At 44.8% G+C, this 16578-nt stretch overlaps 1 protein-coding gene across 1 annotated transcript in view; it reads right to left on the reverse strand.

Moving 5' to 3' along the window:
• Positions 1–962: 962 nt before the first annotated feature.
• CRACR2B (calcium release activated channel regulator 2B) overlaps positions 963–16578 on the reverse strand; it is a 60118-nt gene continuing 44502 nt past the window's right edge. The window contains exons 11-18 of the mRNA XM_053308952.1: positions 11712–11791; positions 10666–10984; positions 9707–9842; positions 9171–9252; positions 8021–8135; positions 7357–7464; positions 5044–5120; positions 963–2992 (exon numbers count right to left, since the gene is read on the reverse strand). Of these exons, the coding sequence (XP_053164927.1) occupies positions 2908–2992; positions 5044–5120; positions 7357–7464; positions 8021–8135; positions 9171–9252; positions 9707–9842; positions 10666–10984; positions 11712–11791 (1002 nt within the window). The 3' untranslated portion in view covers positions 963–2907. The remainder of the gene's footprint in view (positions 2993–5043; positions 5121–7356; positions 7465–8020; positions 8136–9170; positions 9253–9706; positions 9843–10665; positions 10985–11711; positions 11792–16578) is intronic.

Here is a 16578-nt window from a genome sequence, read left to right on the forward strand (position 1 = left end):
CTTTTTTTGCTGGTGTATTTTCTAGTTTTAAATGAAGCATCCCTCCTGGTGTGTGGAAGAGCAAGCCTACTCAAAGTATTTCTGCTATGCTAACTATGCCTCACATTTCCTTTTATGGATGTTATGATGGAGTCAGGAGTAAAAAATCTCATCAGCTATCCTGAGAGGCATAAATTCCACTTCCCTTCGTGTCCTGCAAGAACAATACTGGACCAGCACCACAGGAATCTGAGTCACTGCTGAGGAACAATGGAACAGGATGATAAAGGAAAGCCTCTCTGCATGATGACGCCTCAAAATAGCTTTTGCTTGAGCTGCATCTCTTCCACCCAGCATGTATGCGGCTGGAGTGCTTTCTGTTCACAAGTAGCACAGACTGAAGGACACAGCAGCATCTGGCTCTCAGCTAACCCTAATGGAAACTCTTAAAAGTAGACTGAAGTTTTTGTGCAGAGTGCTCAGATTAACTTTCTCTAGCACCATGAGGGAAAGCATCGGAAGTGAAATGAAGCATTTTGAAAGAGAACTTTTCCAGTGCTTGCATGCTAAATGCATGCCACGCAGCGCTTCCATTTGTGTCGGTTTCTGCTAGACCAGATGGTTGACAGGTCCTGTGCAGTCTTGTATGGCTAGCTTCCTGTTTCAAATCTTCCCAGGAAATATCTTCTTGATCGTCCAAGTGTGGGAAAGGACCTCACTTTGTCCCAAGGAAGAAGGAACTGAGTTTTGATTGCCAAAATTCTGAGCCAGAAACTGGTTTTAGGCAGACTCACTCTCACCCACTCACAGAGAGTAGGTTGTCACGGTCTCCAGACTGCATGGGAAGCTGTATGCAAGACTTGCTTTCATTTCCTTCCCTTGGCATGTTTATTTACTTATTTATTTATTCATTTAACTTATATACCACCCAAACTTTCGTCTCTGGGTGGTTAACAATGAAATAAAAAGAATTAAAACAAATATAAAAGGTTAAAACAGTTTAACAATTTAAAACAGCATAAAATTAAAAATGTTTTAAAAGTTGCTTACATATTTTAAAATTGTTATTTAAGTGATTTGTATGCTGCCCTGACTTTTTCCTCCAATAAAACAAACATTAAACTGAAAATACAAGTATCTTTTGAAGAAAACAGAGTGTATACGACACGTGATGAAACAGGAAAATGAGGGGGAGGAAACTGTTCTATTACTACTCACTTACCTCCGAAATGCAACTGCATTGTAAAGCATATTGCCTTATGAAGGTCAGTGGATTTCTACTGAATTGATACCCTTTTGGATTGCATTGGCAGCTGCATTTCTCTGCCCTCCATTATTTACATTTCAAAAACTGACTACATTTGCTGGCAAAGTTATCTTAGAAAGCCATTCTTCTAGACAGAACAGCACCACCCCATGGCCACTTATATTAACATTAACAGAGGTGGCAAGAATGGAAAAGCAAGCAAGACAGGAAGACAGTGTGTTCCTATGCACTCTGCGTTGCGCAGGAGCCAGGGGCGTAGCAAGGTTGGAGTGGGCCCAGAGACAAGATTTTAAATTGGCCCCCCTCACTGAAGCTCAGCTCATGAAGATAGATAGACAGATAGATAGATATCCTATGTGCCACAATAGAACATCATACTAAATTATTTTTTTAAAGGTTTTGTGAATTGTGGACGATGCAAGTCATTGAATGGTACTAGAGAAAGACCTGCTGTTCTGGTAGCTCCAGGTCTTCACACTCACATCAGTTTCGGAGGATGAATACAACTGAAGGAAGCCTGGGCTGGTGTGCGGCTAGGGGAGTCAGTCATGTGACTTGCCTCTGGGGGGCCCCCCAAAGCAGTGGGCCCCCAGACAACTGTCTCCCCTTGCCCTATTATAGTTACGCCCCTGGCAGGAGCACTAACAGGGAGGCAAATGCAAAGACATGGACTTCTGCTCCAACCCAGTTATGTGTCACCAGAAGCTACCCATAAGAGTACTACAAGGACCACTTCTTGCTGGACCTGCATGTTTAGCTTTGCACTTGGAAAACAGGACAGACAAGTAGTGGGGAAAGCAAAGGAAGCTCCATAGCAACATAGGAAGCTGCCTTCTACTGAGTCAGACCATTGGTCCATCTAGCTCAGTATTGTCTACACAGATTGGCAGCAGCTTCTCCAAGGTTCCAGGCAGGAATCTCTCTCAGCCCCATCTTGGAGATAGCAGAGATTGAACCTGGAATCTCCTGCAGGGGGCTCTCCATATTCCTGTTACAACCTGCACTCTCAGGCATGCCTCGGGAGGCTCTACAAGCATCCTTCTAAGTAAATAAAGAGAGTTGGAATTGGTACCAGTTGGATTCCTGACAGAGGTTTCCTTGAAAGCCACCCCAAAAAGGAGATTCTGCAAATTGCCCAAGTATGATCAATTATTCCATTGCTGAGCTACTTTCAGAGATTTGGTAAACTTGGAGGTGGACTAGGGGTGGGCAAAATGCCTAGATCAGCCTTCCTGTAGTTAAAACCCATTGAAACATGGTTTCACTTTTCTGAATAAAAGCAGTCATCTCTTTATTATTCAATAAAGCCAGTGCAAGTATTTGTCCTTCCATTTCTGTTTGAGTGTCTCCAACAGATGGTGAGAAACAAAACAGTCTTGCATGGTTTTACTGAGAAGCTGACAGCGCTGCATCCCTGAGTTATCATCTGAAGCACGGCTTTACAGCAACGGAGAGAAAGCTTGATTGATTTGCAGCTATACATGATGTCACATTTGGATGCAATGCTGTGTTCTTAAAAAGATCTCTTGAACCTTCTTCCAGTTCTAACATGGCCCCTCTTGCTTGAAGGAGAACTACCCTGTTGTCTATCCTGTACATTCTTATTTTTATATTTTTTATATATACATATCATATATTCCGGAAGGATAGCCAGAGTCCTGCTACAAGCAGCATCCCTCCCTTGTGTTGCATTCCTCCAGGTGCAAGGCCTGCTCTCTCTGCTTGTCCTCATGTGCTGCCAGCAACCTGTAACAATAAGCACATTTGTGGATCAGCATCAGGAAGGAAGGAGATAGCTACCTTTTAAAGAAAACTCAGACATAGGAACAAATTCAGGCTGTTAACTGGGGAGGAAGTAGCAAAATAGATTATTTTGCAGTGAAAGGATGGTCTATGCTACGCTGGAAATTCAGAACACCAAGATGAACTCTGCCGTAGCACACCAGAAGGCACTGATGGAACAAACCCATGAACTGTCAAATTCAAATGCGTGGAGACCAAGAACCTGTTCTCACATTCAGCCTAACCTAGGCTAGGGACACCCAGTCTGGGTTAGGCTGCACATGATAACTGCCGGGATCAGGCCCAATCCCAGCAGGGCGATGTCCCCTAGCCTGGCTTTTTAGCCCAGTGGTTACCCGAGGTTAAGGGAGCGAGTACTCCCTTAACCCAGGTTTGCTGCTCATGTGCAAGCCAGGCTGCTTCCAGCTCAGCCTCACACAGAGATAGGTGCCTAGAGCACCCATTTCTTGGGGGAATCCTCCAGTGCATTGTGCATGTCGCACGGTGCATTGTGGGATTCCCAGAGGCTGCAACGGGTCATCCTAGCCTCGGGAGCTCTGCACTGAACCACGCAGCACTGCTCATCTGGGAGCATGGTCTGTGCTCCCAGAATCATAACACTGCTTGTCTGGGGGGGAGTAAAACAAGCTTCCCCACCCCACCCACCTGGACGGGTGGAATGACCTCAATGGGTACATTATTTTGTAACTTTACTAGAAGAAAATCCCACTGAACTCTGTGGGGCTTACTTTAGAGTTTTCGTATATGGGATTGGGCTGAACATCTTAAATCCAAGTTATTACGAGTGCTTCAATTCAAGATAGCCTCACTCCCTCTCAAATGTTCTTGGTTACGGTCCTCACAATTGGTAAAGAACATAAGGATGTGCCCAAAACATTTCGGAGGCCATTATAGAAGCCTCCGAAACGTTTTGGCCACCAGGGCCATTTTGGATTCCGGAGGCAGCGGGGATGCTCCCTTAGGGGTGGGGGAAGATGTACTTACCCCTCCTGTCACATTTCCCCCACTGGTGCTCCGTTGTATCAAAGCTCCTTGGGGCGGCAGCATACCTCCCTGCCGCCCCGTTGCCATCCTCAGCCAGAAGTACCGGGCATGCATGTGCCCATCGTATGCACACGTGCTCATCTGCTGTGCGTGTGCATGAGACAGGTGCACACGCGCCCGGTACTTCTGGCCAAGGACAGCAACAGGGCAGCAGGGAGGTATGCTGCCGCCCCAAGGAGCTTTGATACCACGGAGCACCAGCGGGGGAAGTGTGGCAGGAGGGGTAAGTGCACCCTCCCCTGCCCTTAAGGGAGCACCCCCGCTGCCTCTGGAACACGGAGGAGCGGTTCTGGGCACATTCCTAAAAGAAAACGTGATGTGTTGCCTGCAGAAGGTCTGTGTCTCTGGCATCTCCAGTTAAAACCAGATTGCAGGCTGCAGGATTGGGATAGGGATGGAGCCACAGTGTATCAGAACTGGCTTTAGACCCTGTCCCTCCATTCTCCAAACGTTAAATAGAGATGCTTCCATTATCCTGCCTCACAAGAGTGTGAGATGATGCTGTATGGTAGCTGCGCATCTCATCTCATAGTTTTCTGTTAAAAGTATCAGTTATTCACTTAATCTTACAGATAAAGACATCCGCCACCTTTTGAAAAGCACAGATTATTTAGCAATGATGGCATGGCAGGGCTTCCCAAGTACATCAGGAAACTTGCAAACACAGATCAAGAGAATAATGATCCTCATGCACCTTTGGACCCTTCTTGGTTTTACTACTATGACTATGATGATGACTATTTATATACTGCTCTACAACTGTTCTCAAAGCAGTTTACATAGAAAAATACATAAATAAGACAACAGGAACCACCACACTGTTCTTCATCAGAACAAGCCCGCCAAGTGTCACTCAATACTCTTGCTTAGCCTGCACCCAGCAACTTTGCCACAGTTGAGTGTGGAACAGGCGCTGCCTCTCTTCCAGTCAATGGAATCTTTGCACAAACCTTGCCATATGTAGCATGGGCTCCAGAACGTTATAGCCGGTCATTGCGCTGCACTCATAGAAGACAGCTTTGTATTCCTGCAAACAGAAAACCAGTTCCTGTAGAAATCTCGCTTAAGTGAATGCATGTTCCAGCAAATTCAAATCATATGAGGAATTCTTGTTTATACATAAAAACCAGAACTCATGAAGTGTGTTTCAACTCACCTTGAAAATGCCTTGCCTTAGCAATAGCAATAGCAATAGCACTTACATTTATATACCGCTCTATAGCCGGAGCTCTCTAAGCGGTTTACAATGATTTAGCATATTGCCCCCAACATTCTGGGTACTCATTTTACCGACCTCGGAAGGATGAGTCAACCTTGAGCCCCTGGTCAGGATTGAACTTGTAACCTTCTGGTTACAGGGTGGCAGTTTTACCACTGCGCCACCAGGGGCTTACCAAACACTACTTGTGATTCTCAGCGTTATTATAATCCAGGGTCCCCAGATGATGGACTACAGCTCCCATCATCCCCAGTCACTATAGCCTTCGGCAGTTTTAACAGGTTGGGAACTGCGTTATAATGCAACCATAAAGACTATCCTTGACGAAGGACAGGAAAGAAGACATTTTCCTTACCCTTAAGGCTGCTCAGGTGCATACCAGCAAGTAAAAATTAGAAGATGATCAACTCATGGATCATACAGATTCCCTTTTGTGAGAATCGAGGCTGGCTACAGAGAGTTACACACAGCAGCAAACCTGGATTTGCTGCCTCATAATGTGAACTCGCACGACTAAAGTAGTCTAGTTGAGGGCCGAGTCAGGGATGCCTGTCATACAGAGGAGAGGCTTTTAGTACTTGGCTTGGGATGGAGGAGCACAGGGTCAAAGATACTAGTCAGAAGGTCAAATTGGACTTCTCAGCATTGGGACCCCTTCAGCTGTGCTTGACACTATAAAAAGAACAGCCTTCACCTAGGTAGTTTATATGATTCAAGCCTCATTCATGTGGACCAAGCCTCATTTCAGCAGGACCACTCACACAAGGCTTTGACATTCCAAGGTAGCTCTGTAGGCAGAATAGGGTAGAGAGCCCCAATCTAAGCAGCTTATTGGAGGGGGCATGCATGTGAATGAATGGGACCAAGCCAACTCACACACTACCTGAGTGGTATGGTAATTTATTTTTCTTTATTTATTTTTGCATTTTTATACCGCCTTTCGTTAAAATATAGCCCCAAGGCAGTTTACAAAAGTTAAAAACATACAATAAAAACACAATAAAAACAACATGCTAAGAGTATAAAAACATATAAAAACAGGCATAAAACAATACAACAAATAAAAACACCCAGAAGCAGCAGTAAAAACGATTATGTAAAAGCCTGGGTAAAAAGCCAAGTCTTTACAAGCTTTCTAAAAGCCACGATGGAGTCCGAGGAACGAATGGTTCCTCTTGGCTTCTCTTTTGCTATTTTCTATGCTGCTCCACTCTATCTGTAGGAATCAATTGTGCAAGTTGGTCAATTGATGCAGTTCCTTCCCACATGTTACTAGTCCTTAATCACAAAAGTGTTTATTCTGATTCCTATGAGACTTGCTGTCAAAGTATCCTTTAGGACTGTAAACTTTAGGGCCAACTGATTTGTGGAAGTGTATTTTATGGAGGTGCTCTTAGAAGCATTTCTTCTTTTAAAGTAACAGAGTGGCCACATGGGCAAAGAGGGAACTCTTCCTCCCAGACAAGAGTGATTCCAGAGGGTGGGCAAGCACCCCCTCAGAAAAGTGGTTGCCCCCAACACTTGTTCTGTTTCAGAAATCTAAAGTATGGGATGCAGCTCATCCACATTGCCCCTTTTGTGCCCCCTCAATTTTTTGCTGGGGCCAGCATTGCTCTCAGACACCTTTTTCTCAGAAAAATCGCCCCCCAGGAGTGGCTATTTGTAGTGAACAGCATCCAGGAGGAGCAATTTTTGGTGGGAAAACAACATGAGAGGAAACAATTAACCTTCCTTCCCTGCATGCCACAGTCCCTATCAGAATTATACCCCCTCACACACACACACAACTGTTTGTTTAAGAAGGGAGGTGCTTCCTTGTGAATGTCTAGTTTGACCCTTAGGATTTACCTTTCTGGCACAAATCCTGTACCTCCCATTTCAATTCACTTTCCTTAGTGCAGGATCATACTCAGAAATGCTTTTATGCATAAGAGCTCCCTTACTATTTTCAAACTATTTGACCAGCATAGGAGATGCTATAAACTTCACAAGGAGGTGGAAGAGATTTAGTGCCTAGAGAAGCAGGAGGTACCAAGAGTCAAACCTTTGCTAGTCTTTCACCCTCAGTCCTGGGCACTTTGGGTGTCTTCTTGTCTGCTGCATCTATTTTGTTTCCAAGCAGAAATACCACTGCACCTTCTTCAACCATATCCTGCAGAACAAAATAAGCCATTTAATGCTTTCCACAGAAACATTCTCAGGATGAAGAAAAGAAACGTTTAATTTCCCAGCTCTGCCTCAAATTCAAGTTTTAGAGCAGATATAAGATACACTTACGGTAAGGGATGTGCCTGCCAAAATGTGATTCGGCGTCCGAATTGCCGCCCAATCCCTCTTAAAACACAGCCCCTTTAACATGGAGGAGAACAGGTCCACCCCTGCTCCTCCTCCACTTGCCACCATTGCCGTACTCACAGTGCTCCCCCCAACTATCAATGTGTTCCAGTGGCGTTAGCATGCACATGGACTCCGCGCATGCCTCCAGCTCCTGAGATGCCCAGCTCTTGCCACCATGGATTTGTCATCCCCTTTGTCAGGGAAATCAGACCAGCACTGCTTGTGGCCCTGTGCTACCACAGTGGGCCATGTTTCCCTCCTCTAGGTTGCCCCCACATAAGCAGCAACCACCACTGGGGAACACAGTGCCAAAGAATATAGTAGGCTGGTATTTGTAAAGCTGTCTGTATTCACTTGTAATAGGTTCTTACCAGGATACAAGTCATCCAGTTTCTGACTGCCATGTAGGAGCATTCTGCCGTGATGTCATACATGACCAGCACCCCATCCACTCTTCGAAAATATTGCTTAGTGATACTCTGGAACCTAAGGTCAAATCAAACCTAACATATTTTGACAATTCCTTGCCCTCCACACACCCCAAACCTGGACTTGCAGGGCCTTTGCATTGCGAACAGTTCAATGTAACTCAACACACAAAGTGGTGTATGAAGGAGATTCTGGACCCTTTGGAACAACAGGCTGGCTGACAGTGACACAACAACAGATCAATGAAACAGATCCCCCAGTGATTCTAACTGTGTCAGTATAGCAGAGAAAGAGGCAGTTGCTAGTTCAGAGGTTGGCGCTACCATGGTTGGCTTTGCTCAGCCGTTGCCACGCCACCTGCATCTTTGGTCCTGCAATCAGTGCAGAGAATGCAAAGTCCCATCTGGCTCGTGGGGATTCTGGAGGACTGCTTTAGCACCTCCCTTATCTGCAGAAGCACTGCTGTCACTGAGAGAGAGGAGAGAGTCATTAAAGCACCCCCTTAAACCTGAGAAGGTGGAAGAGGTACAGAGGGCCTTGTCCACTTTACATAAAAACATAGGAAGCTGCCTTATACCAAGCCAGCCGCTTCGCCAAGGTTCCAGGGAGGAGTGTTTCCCAGCCCTATCTGGGGATGCCAGGGATTGAACCAGAGACCTCCTGCACACAAAACAGATGCTCTCCCATGGAGCTACAGACCCATCCCCAAAAGGTCTCTCGTCCACACACTGATCACACAAAGACTGCTTAGCTGTCTGTACTTCGCCACAAGGTGGCTGTACTGTGTGATCTTAGTTCAGGGGTGGGCAAACTTGGCCCTCCAGCTGTTGCTGAACTACAGCTCCCATCACCCCCAATCACAATTTATTGTGGCTGGGGAAGGTGGGAGTTGTAGTTCAACAACAGCTGGAGGGCCAAGTTTGTCCACCCATGCCTTAGGTCATGTTCTAGGATCCGTTCTACTTTACAAAGAGCTAACTCAAGTTAGAGAAGGGAGATGTTTTAGAAGGAAAGGCCATCTCCACAGTACAGTCTGCCTTTGACATCATTAGGTGCTTTTAAAAAGGCACCAGATAGCACCAAGTTCCTTACCTCTCTTGTCCGGCTGTATCCCACAGTTGCAAAGCCACCTGTGTGTTGTCAACCATCAAACTCTTCACCTGGTAGTCAATGCCTGCAAGGGAAAAAACAGTCACTTGTTTTGATCTAGGGCCGGGATGGTCCAAGGTGCAGAAAGCTACACTTTGGAAAGTATAAATGCTCTCTCCAGCAGAGAACCTGGCTACCATAATGGACAAATAATCTGGAGTAATTTCAAAATCTCACAGCACTGCTTGTCCTCTTTTGTACCTATCCATGAAACATAACTCAGATTATAAAGTATCTACACACAGTTTGACTTTTAAAAATCATAGCTGTTAATACAATGTGTAGTGTAGAACATAGGGGAGTGGGAAGGGACAGAGATTAGCAAATTAATATTAGCAGTAAGCAAGGCATATATACTTTTCAGTCATTCTTGCTCTGAACATGTTGAACAAATTGTTCAAGGATCACTTCAAGCTTTCTTCCACTTCCCTTCTGAATGCCCCTCCCTCATTTCTATACTTTGGAAATATCCCCATTACCAATAGTTGAGCTGATCTCAGCCAAGAATCTGTTGTAGCAGAAGTGATGGATAAAGGAGCTCTTCCCAACTCCAGAGTTCCCAAGAAAAACCACTTTGAAGAGACGATCTGGAGAAGAGCCAACTGACTCAGTGGTCTGAGGTCAGTACCAGTCATTAGCAAAAGAAGACAAAGAAGAGTTTATGAAGCCAGGATATAAGCTATATTTAAAAGATAGCTGGGGGAAAACAAGGGAAACACTAATGTGAGTAAGTTCACACCCATGTTTCAGTTTGCAGGATCAGTGGCTTTGACTGAGGCAATATTATTTTTGTCCCCCACAACCCACCCAGTTAATGTACCTACCTGGGGAAAGGTCAGGAGTGGTACATAGGCTCACATAGTCTAGCAGTTTCAACATTACAGGATCAGGATGAGCCTGTGTTCAATTAAATGGGGGATCTGCCAATTCAGTCATTCACTCAACTCCCTTAGTGGAGTGAATAGCTTGTTCCCCATTTATCCCAGAGCACAATCCCAGCAAGGGAGCGGGGAGAATAATCTGATCAGGGTCCATAGTATACACTTACTGATCAGAGTTCTAAGACATGACCAGCTACTAAGGGGAAACCAGTTAATATCAATCCAGGAAAATCCACCTGTGGTATAGCATTTGACTAAATTGGATCAGGAGGTATTTTTTCCAAAAAATGTAAGATTCTGCTGCAAGATTCACTGTTGTAAAAATTCCAGTGATATAACATCTCAGCAGTAGCAATAGATGGTTATTTATCTATCAAACTTCTATACCGCCCAAACTTTCATCTCTGCTTCCAGCCTATCTATCTATCTATCTATTATAAAATCTGCTGTTATACTGTCCAGTATATTTTTTCAGGAAGCCCACCTTCTCAAATGGTTCAGAAATTCAATAGGTTGATATACAAGCCTAGCAGATGCCTCCCGATAGCGACACTCACCCCAGTTTCATTGCCAGTGGGCTGCTCTCTTGGGAGCAAAGGAGGATCGGCAGAGGCACATGTCATTTCTCTCCAGCTAGTGTTGCCCTTCGGATACATTGGCATTTCACCATTTCCTGCAGTTTGTTGCCCCTCTGTTTTCCTAGGGGCTGCAAATTCCTCCATGAATGAAGTACTTCCTTTCTCCTGTTTCAGACTGGTCATGTTGGTCAAGAGGAATTGACAATTTTTCTTGTTAGGCTCTTCCGAAGTCACGTCTTCTTTGGAACAAGGAAGGACAAAAGGAGAATCTCCAGGGAAGAGCTGCCTGTGCTCAGGCCTCAGATGACAGGAAGAAATGGCCAAAAGGGTCAACGTACTCAGTGCAAACATTTATAGCAGCTTTATTCAAATGAACAATGAAATAAGGACCAACAGATTTTCATGCGAGACAGAAGGAGAGTGCAGCAGGCTCCAGATTCCTTAGGACATATTTACATCCACCCCGTGGAGGAACACTGTGAAAAAGTGTCAGCACCCACAAAAATTATGAATGAATGACCAAAATTACATTGTCTGAAAGAGTACCAATAGGGCTAGGAGCAACTCCCATGCTTTGGGGGCAATCATCCTGATTAGCCACATCCATAAACAATTATTCCCTTTTGCCCAAATGGTATCCTTTCCAAAGGAGGCCAGAGCTACTTGTGTGGGCCAGAAACGTACTGTGTTGATGGGTTCCAAGTGCCATTGTAATGGCATAGCAACTCTGGTGGCATGTCCTTCCCTCCCATAAAAATAGGTAGATGGCAGAGGGGTGTGTGTGGGAACTCCTCTTGCGATCAAGGCAGAATCCCACTCTGCATATACTATCTCATTTGACCACCAGTCTTTTGTTCACCAAAGTGCAACCCAGTGATGACACCCATTACCGCAATCTACTGCACTGCCCACATTTGTTCAGCTGAAAAGGATGAATGGGGAGGACAAATTGATCTACAGACTGACTGTGATAAATACTGACAGAGCATGCACTGGGGAGACAACACAACATACTCCACTCTAACCGTTTGATTGGCTTCTCCTCCACTAGATAATTGTCTATCACTGAGCCCTTCTTCAGCAGGGGTACCTTGCTCTGAGGTACCTGAAAATTAAAGAACACCAGGTAGAATTAGTCATCTAAGAATGGGAAAACCATTCAACCAATTATGACAACTAAGATCTCCCTTTGGGCGAGATGCTCACAGTTAATCACCACAACCAACATTTTGAAGCAGAGGGGACAGAACTTTAAGGTCTGTTGAGTTGCAGACACTGAGTAAAGAATTCACACAGCATTATTTCAGTGGTCCAGTTGTTTAAACTTATATTTTAAAAGTTACTGGGTGTACTGCTTTTCCATCACAGAGCCCCTCAAACTGCTTAAAATAAAAGCATCCTGCTGCATTTTAACCCATACTACGGTACTCCTGCAAAGCCCAAGGTAGCACCAGAAGTCCACTCTCCTGCCAGTCTGCAGAGCTGTCCCCAATTTTTTAGGCAGGCCTTTGCCCAGTTAGCATATGGATTGACATTCTTTAGGTCAACAAAATTAATTGCATGGTTTTCTTTTTAGGGCACAGATTGTAATGCTATTGTGTTTATTTGAAAGCCAGCTTCAGAACAGTTTGTTAAAGTGGACAAAAATTTGCATAAATAAAAAGGATTCTTGCTTTAAAAAATTGAAAATGATACATGGGGGCTCCAGCACAGGAGAAGGACCAGCCTCTCACAGTAAAATTAAATAAATAAATAGAATTTTAAAAACCACAACTGGTGTGTATTCTCTCTCTCCCTCACACACACTTAAAGTTGTTATTTGAAATGAAATGACCAAGTAGGAAGGCAGCCTTTCTGTGTTCTGCCCTTCCCTCAGCATGCAGTTCCAGCTCTGGAGTATTCTATCCAGTGCTTCACTACTCAAGTAATGAAGAGGAAATGTTTTAAATTTAAAACCACTATCATCACACACAGGTTGGAAAATGGCACAGGGGTGTGTGAAATAATACATGATGTCACTGACAATATCCAGTAGATACCTGCGACACACATGCAAGCACGTTGTACCGGGCAATCCCAATAGCAATGGATGGGGAAGAACAAAATAGCTGTCCCAGCCCCAGTCATTGTAGAACAATTCAGGGTTGTTGTTGTTGTTGTTGTTGTTGTTGTTGTTGTTAATGACTAACATTTATATTAGTTTGACAACCAATATGAATTGTTTCATTCAAGAGTTTTCTTAGCACTAACAAACCATGCCCTCAACTCCATGCCCTCAACTCCTGCAGCATCTGGTGGGCCACTGTGTGAAACAGGATGCTGGACTAGATCGGCCATGGGCCTGATCCAGCAGGGCTGCTCTTATGTTCAAAAACTCGTGTGCCTCAGGGCAGACTTGGAGCCCAGGTTTTAAACATCTGATTAGTTCTCTGGATGATGTTCAGATACAGCTCCGTAAAAGAAATACATTTTATGCAATGGTTATAAGACACAAAGCCATACAGATACCAGTTTCCTGGTGATTTCTCTGGTTTTTGCCAGCTTTTATTGACTCATCGTAACTTTGACATTTAGAACAGATGACACAGAAACAAACATTGTGATGACAGAACACACAAAAATTAACTGATTAACAAATTAACTATTTGATTGACAACAGAACAAGTGATATATATTATAATGGAAGAAAGCAGACAAGCGAGATCTGGATCAAAGTTGACATTCCAACAGTGGTATGTTTGCTGCAGTCTTCTGAGGTCACAAGTTTTGCAGCAAACACATACCATATATTATGCAATGGGCCCCATGAATGAATGGGCCTACGAGGCAGTGCCTGAATCTGGATCCCAAACATGAACCTTGGCAGCCTTACTTAGGAAACGTACCAGTCTGGAGACAAAAGCCAATTTGTGAACTCTGCTGGGGCAATTTCCCCCCTCCATAACAACATCATAGTTTCTCTGAAATGTGAATAGTTCTCTGTATTTTCTGCAAAAAATCTTATTTGCTGGTGTTGAGAAAGTATTCATTCTGCTCAAAGTATTGTTTTTAAATTTAAAAAGCTAAATACATTGCTTGATGTGAGAAAAAATTATTTTACTCATAATCCCTACATACTCATAACCCCAGGGTGAGGGACTGGGTGCCGGCCTGTTTGCTTCTCCTTCTGCCCCCCTGTTTGTTATCTGTCCCCCAGGACTGGCTGCTGTGCTGAGGTGAGGCTTTGCTGGACTGGGGCCCGGGGGGTGACTTGGCAGTTTTCTGGATTCCATCTACCTGCCTGCTCAGGGCTATATAGGGTGCCAGTGCAGCGGGTCTGCCACTGGTGGGGTCACCACCAAAGGGGGTTGCCCCTTTGGGGGAGCCACTTCAGGGCACAGTGAGGGCGAGGCTTTCTGGCCCAAGTACTCGCATGTGAAGGGGCATTTAATAGTTTGGCTTCTGTTTAGTTGAGACCTGGGTGAGATTCTTTTATAATGTGTCTGGCTTTGGCTAGAGATGGGGAAACAGGGGCCGTATCCACTGATTATGGGGTGGCAATTCTGATGGTGGTGGGAAACAGAAGAAGTAACGTTGGCGAATCAGACAGATTGCAACAGAGTACATTTGAAGATCTATACTCAGGCAATATGTGTGGCGAAGAGAAGATTTTCTGTCCGTATTGCATCCACAAGTTCATGTCCGGCAGAGTTGTTCAGGGTTGTGAGAGGGCTGGTGCGTGCCCCTTCTCCTTTGAATCAGAATCTGGAACCATCGATTACCCGCTGTGATGTGTATAATGAATTCTTTGTGGGGGAAATCTCTTGTATTCAGGCCGACTTAGACTCAGTCTCCACAATTACTTCAGTGTCTGATGTGGAGGTGTCCAGAGACTCCTCTTGTGTGGTTAAGTTGGATCCATTCCAGTTTGTGACTTCTGAGGACGTGGACAAGCTGCTTGGAGTGGTGCAGCCTACTACCTGTTCTCTTGACCCTTGCTTGGCATGGCTTATAATATCTACCAGGGGGATTGTTGTAGGAGGCCTGGTAGAGATCATAAATGCTTCTCTGAGGGAGGGAAGGTTGCCTCCTTGTCTTAAGGAGGCAATCATTATACCAGTTCTAAAGAAGCCTGCCTTGGATCCCTCAGAGTTGGGTAACTACAGGCCTGTCTCCAACCTTCCGTGGTTGGGCAAGGTAATTGAGAGGGTCATGGCTTCCCAGCTCCAGACAGTCTTGGAGGAAACCAATTATCTAGACCCATTTCAGTGTGGCTTTTGGGTGGACTATGCAGTGGAGACTGCCTTGGTCAGCCTGATGGATGATCTCCAATTGGAAATAGACAGAGGGAGTAAGACTCTGTTGGTCCTTTTGGACTTCTCAGTGGCTTTCGATACTATCGACCATAGTATCCTTCTGGAGCGTCTGAGGGGGTTGGGAATGGGGGGCACTGCTTTGCAGGTAGGTTCCACTCCTACCTTTTGGGCAGGTTCCAGATGGTGTCCCTTGGTTCAAAATCTGAACTTTTGTATGGTATCCTTCAGGGCTCTGTATTGTCTCTGATGTTGTTTAACATCTGCATGAACCGCTGGGAAAGATCATCAGGAGATTTGGTGCAGGGTGCTATCAGTATGCTCATGACACCCACATCTATTTCTCCATGTCAACCTTATTGGGAGAGGGCATAACCTCCCTAAATGCCTGCCTGGAGGTGGTGATGGGCTGGATGAGGGATAACAAATGGAAACTGAATCCAGGTAAGACGGAGGTACTTATTGTGTGGAGTTGAAACGTGGGAGATGACTTTGATCTGCCTGTTCTGGATGGGGTCATGCTTCCCCGGAAGGAACAGGTATGCAGTCTGGAGGTGCTTCTGGATCCGAGCCTCTCCCTGGTGTCCCAGGTTGAGGTGGTGGCCAGAGGTGCCTTTTATCAGCTTCAGCTGATATGCCAGCTGCGTCCATTTCTTGAGATAAACAACCTCAGGACAGTGGTACATATGCTGGTAACCTCCAGAATGGATGACTGTAATGCACTCTATGTGGGGCTGCCTTTGTATATCATCTGGAAACTACAGCTGGTTCAGAATGCAGCAGCCAGGTTGGTCTCTGGGTCCTCTTGGAGACCATATTACTCTTGTATTGAAAAAGCTACACTGGCTGCCGATAAGTTTCCGGGCAGAATACAAAGTGCTGGTTATAACCGATAAAGCCCTAAACAGCTTGGGCCCTGGGTATTTAAGAGAAAGTCTTCTTCATCATGAACTCCACCACCTATTGAGATAATCAGGAGAGGTCCGTCTGCAGTTGCCACCAGCTCGTCTGGTGGCTACTAGAGAACGGCTTTCTCCATTACTGCCCCGATGCTTTGGAATGCACTCCCTGCTGAAATAAGAGCCTCCCCATCCCTGACAATTAAAAAAAATCTTTAAAGACACATATGTTCACCCAGGCTTTTAATTAAAAACCGTTTTAATAGTTTTAACTTTGTTTTAAAATATTGTTTTAAGGTTTTAAATTGTTATAATGTTTTAACATTTTGCTGTTATTTATTTTAACCAATGTTTTAATTTGTTTGTTGTCATTTATCTGTTTCACTAGTGTTTTAGCTTTTCTGTTTTTGTTGTAAGCTGCCCAGAGACGTAAGTTTTGGGCAGTATAAAAATATGTTAAATAAATAAATAAATAAATATGGGCTCACCACTAGAGGGACACAACCCTATTTTCTATATCCCTCCCACTCTCGCATCACTCACACACACACACACACACACACACACACCTCTGCCAACAGAAGATAACATTCCAGGCATCTGCTGGACTTTAGTCCAGAAAAGCTTATGTTACAATCAATGTGTTAGTCCAGTGGTTCCCAACCCAGGTGGCTCCAGATGCTGCTGAACTCAATGATGAA

This window comes from Hemicordylus capensis, chromosome 1 (genome assembly GCF_027244095.1).
Source record: "Hemicordylus capensis ecotype Gifberg chromosome 1, rHemCap1.1.pri, whole genome shotgun sequence".
NCBI lineage: Eukaryota > Metazoa > Chordata > Lepidosauria > Squamata > Cordylidae > Hemicordylus > Hemicordylus capensis.